This window comes from Humulus lupulus, chromosome 4, assembly GCF_963169125.1.
Source record: "Humulus lupulus chromosome 4, drHumLupu1.1, whole genome shotgun sequence".
Taxonomy (NCBI): Eukaryota; Viridiplantae; Streptophyta; class Magnoliopsida; order Rosales; family Cannabaceae; genus Humulus; species Humulus lupulus.
Window position 1 is genome coordinate 13577793 of NC_084796.1, and position 5046 is coordinate 13582838.

The following is a 5046-nucleotide window of genomic DNA, read 5'->3' on the forward strand; positions in this document are numbered from 1 at the left end:
TTAATTGGCTCTTAACCATGCACAACAAGGATATATGATTATATCAATATTACTATTAGTCGATCAGTTTAATTGGTTAATTTTTACTTAAATTTTCTACCCATTTTTTTATACCAAAATAATGATTTATTTTTCGTTCTCTAAATATAACATTATAATAAATTATTAATAAACCCCCACCACCAGCTGACATTAGAGTATATATATGGCCACAAAAGAGAAATTGCTATTTTTGGTGGTCTCTGGTACAATTAATACATAATTCTCACAAATTTTGCAGCCACTGCTTTCCTCATCATATGCCATGCATGCATGCATATTAATAATAAGTAGCATTACTTGAGGTTACATCAGTAAAAGAACTTGAGCTTGAAGAAGATGATGCTGATGATGATACAGGCCCCATATTATTGTAATTAACATTACACCCCATAACAAGATCAAACATTTTAGGCTCATAATTGTTTTCCCTCCAATTCTGAACACTAGTTCCCTCATGATGATCATCCTCAACATCTTTCTTTGTACTTCTGTCCTTGTAAAATATTCGACAAAGTACCCAGTTCAGTTCTGTTTGGTTCTGAGTAATCTGTACAAAAGAGAAAACAATTATATATATAAACATGATGTGTGTGTATACTAAACACAAACATTGAATATGATATATATATATATTATATGTATACCTGTTGTGGATCGAAAGTTAGAGTATATTCATGCATGAACCAATCAGTTCTAGCTCCATGTGGAGGCTTTCCTCTATAGAAAACAAGAGTCTTTCGAGTCCCAACAATATGTTTCATTGTTGAAGATACAATCTTCTTGTCTGAGCCAGTGGCTTTCCAATAACCAGAACTTGTTCTCCTATTGCTTCTGTTCCCATTCTTATATTTTGCTTCTTTGTTACTGAAAAAGTACCTATCTTGCTCCAAATCACCTAAGTACATACCCAAAAAACAAAACAAAAAATGTTATGAGATGATATGTATGTATGGAGAAAAGAAAAAACGACATGAAGATGGCATAAACGACAATGATGATTAAATATACCTGATGAGGGCAAATCCCAAGGATCATAGTTGCAAAGATTGATCTCAGGAACAATGTCAGAAGAATAAGGTGGAAGTGGGCAAGAGAAGACTTTGCATCTAAGGTATTGAAACACAAGCTCTTCATCTGTTGGCTGAAATCGAAAACCAGGCGGTAGTTTGATCACTCCATTGTTGTTTCTGACAAAGTTGTACTTGTTGTTGTTCATGTTGAATTTTCAATTAAGAATGATATATGTAGTATTGTTTTGGTTTAGATTTATTAGTTAGATAGCTTCGAATTATATATGTATAAATAATGTCAAAGAAGAAGAGCTAGCAAAGGTCAAGGAATCAGATGTTGAGTATTTATACTGATATAATAAAGGAGATATGTCTTTAACTATACACTACTTATTGTGACTTGGAAAGAGACTTTGGGTTACTTTTTTATATAATGTAAAATAATAATAACATTGTTTGGTCTACGACGTGGGGGAATGATAATTGAAAAGATGTGGCATATATATATATATATAGACTTTTAACTCTAGCTATATATATATAATATGAATCAATGGTGTTCATTATTTAACGTTTAAAAAATATATATAATAATTGTTATAGACATTTTGAGTAAATTATTAAAGATATGTTGTATTATTGCCTTTTTTTTATTAGTTAACTAAAACTTGTCTGTAAAAAAGACATTGTTATTACATATAGGTGTGGTGAACAAATGTATTGAGAAAAAACAACTAATTAAGTGAAATAACAATATAAAAAAGGTAAAGAAATTTATGAGGGTGGAAATTAAAATTTGAGACTGAACTAGTCCTAAGTGGCGTTTTTTCCATGCACACACTTCAATATATACAATTTATATACACAAAACACACCATATATAGGATAATTTTACGGTGCATACTTTTTGTGTTTTTTTTTCCTCGTGAACAATTATTTGTGCGGTTTTTTTTTATGATTGTGTATATTATAGTTATTTAGAACATCTTACAAATTTTAGGAAATTCTAAATAATTTATAGTACCGAAAACTAGGTTCAAACATGTTGTTTTCCACATACGTAAGAAAAAATTAGTCATGCGTATAACAAACTGTTTGAACCTAGTTTTCAGCAATGTAAATTATTCAGAATTTCATAAAAATTTACATGATGCTATAAATAACTATAATAAATACGGTCATTAAAGAAATTGCACAAAAAACAATTCACAAACCGGAAATACAAAAAATATTCAATGGTGCATATATTTTAAGGTATGCACCCTAGAGTATCCTATATATATTTATATATATATAAATATATATAGTAATAATGTTATATTTTTTTAATAATGATTTCATCATTGTACTGCGTGTGTTTTATGTCTCTTTTTTTATTACTGTTATGAATTTATATATGATTTCATGCATGCTTTCTTTTTGCCCTATATATAGCTGATCAGAGAGTGACATTAGTTGGTATATTGATGAGTAGGGATTATTATTAATTAATTATTGATAAATCATTAAGCCTAAATTGATCATTAGCAATGATGTGCTGCATTATGCTCTGCCGAATTATTTTTCTGATTATGTGTTTTTTTTTCTTTCTACAATTTAAGTTTTGAGTTTGATCCTAAAATACAAATTAATCAATGACAAATAAACTAGGGGGACCTAATTTTTTTTTCGTACAATGTAATTTTGAAAAAAATTATTATAAATATATGTAAAAATGTATATTGGTCCCATAAAATTAGAGAAAAAATTATATATTTATATATTTTGGTATATATATTAATAATCTTTATAAAAAAAAATGGTTTTAGCTCCGTCACTGCTATTAAATGCTCTTTGGTTATTATTAATCGAACTTGCATGATTTTCCCATAAAAAGTATTCACATTTCTACTTTATTATTATTTGATGAAAAAAACTATAATAAATTGATGTTGTTCTATAATATGTCCTTTTATATATGTACGCAGAATCAAGTGAAAATAGTGCTTTAATTAATAACTCCCAATCCCATGGACAACGTATAAAATAATTACAATTTATAAGGTTATATCTAAATTAAACCATGCACTTTAACCTACTTATCCAATTGGAATATTCCCATTTATATAAATATATGGGATACATATTCAATGATTTACACTTGTTACAGTTAAATACTTAATTTTGTATTTTTACGACAAAAAATACCTAATCATTTTTATTTACGGCAAAAATACTTAAAGTTTTTAAAACATTACTTTTTTCAATACCTCATCTGTTAGAGTTGCTAAGTATTAACTCGCCAGATATGTATCACTCTGTAATTTATGTATTTTTATTATCAAAATATATATTTTTTAAATTTGTATTAATTTAAAATGTCTTTTCAATTCATTTTTCTAATTTAAAATATTTTAAAAAAATATGAAATAGACCGATTACAGAGTGACAAATGTCTGCTTAGTCAATATGCTTAACAGTTCCAACACAGGATGTACTGACAAAAGTAATGTTTTAGCAACTTTATGTATTTTTGCCGTAAAGAAAAAAGATTATGTATTTATCTTTAATATATATTGAACATTGAGTTTTTTTACCGTAAAAATAAAAAATTAGGTATTTAACTCTTACAAGTGTAAAATATTAAATATTTATGCCGCAAATACCCCTAAATATATTTATATAAAGAAAATACTCAGATTCTTAATATTACTATTAAATATAAATAAATTCACATATATACATACGTGCATATAGTTATTAGTATCAACTTATAAATTATAATGCAGGTTATTATAAGTTTATTTTATTTAAAATCTAAGCTAATTAATGTATACATTGATAATAATAGGGGTAGAATAAATAGTTACCATTATTCATGCTAATGAGACAAGTAATTTAGTTTTATTTCTTTATATATATTGAAAGAGTGTAAAATAATATAATTATAATACCCTGACCTACAGGTTTTGTTTTCCCTAGACAGATAAATTTAAAGGAGATAATAAAGGGAATTATTAACAACTAAAGCTAACCTGAATCATTGATTATAAATATATATATGCTTTTTACACATGGATTTTTTATTGCTTTCTTATAGTGGTTAATTTGTTTGATTTAATTAGTTTTAAGTACCACTACTACTTTCCATCACTATATATGGATCCATGACTCAGAAAGCTCCCTAAATGTACTTTTGTCTCTGTTGGGTACTTTTTTTTCTTTTCTTTTCTTTTCTTTTTTTGAATGGCATGCATATATATATAATTGGACTTTAGTATTATAAATTATTAGTTTTATTTCATTATAAAGACTTAGTACTTCTGATGAAATTCGAATGTACATTCATAGATTCATATTAGAAAAAAATAAAATAAAAAAAGCTAAGCCTTTTGAAAGTTGTAGTCAACTACTATCGGATCGGTCTACTTTTCTTCATTGCTAAGATGTGCTTTTTTATATATATTGATCTTCTTCTCTTTTTTATTTTTCATGCAATATAGACCAAAAACCCTTTCTCACTCGAACAAAGTAGTCTTCATTTTCGTCTTTGCAAATGGCATTAGTCATTGCTTCAAAAACCAGTAACAAAAAATTTATTATTATATTTTTACTTAATAATTATTTATTATGATGATGATCTAGAAGACTAGACTAAATCAATGTACCTTTAAATGTCTTATGTTGTTTTTACACATGGGTATCTCACACTCATTTAAATATATACCAACTTTTTTTTTAATCTTTATGATCTTGAATATCTTAGAAATAACCTTTAATATTTCTCTAGCATAGCTCTTAGGTATAAAAGACACTTGGCAAGGAAATGATATGAATATATATATACTAGATACTTTGAATTTGACAGTAACAATAAGAGATTATATATTATATGTTTGATGTAATATTAAATATTATACATGGATTTTAAATTTAAATTTTCTTGCTAATGTTTTTTTTAAAAAAAAATATTTTTTTGTTAATTCAAAATAGATTATATTATATGTTTAATATG

General features: G+C 26.2%; 1 protein-coding gene across 1 annotated transcript; it reads right to left on the reverse strand.

Annotated features, from left to right (window-relative positions):
- Positions 1-206: 206 nt before the first annotated feature.
- Positions 207-1354, reverse strand: LOC133828834 (NAC domain-containing protein 83-like). The gene is made up of 3 exons (XM_062258922.1): positions 1051-1354; positions 687-937; positions 207-589 (listed from the first exon to the last, which is right to left on the reverse strand). Exons 1-3 carry the CDS (start codon positions 1256-1258, stop codon positions 320-322), a joined length of 729 nt encoding a protein of 242 aa, XP_062114906.1. The 5' UTR covers positions 1259-1354; the 3' UTR covers positions 207-319.
- Positions 1355-5046: the final 3692 nt, after the last annotated feature.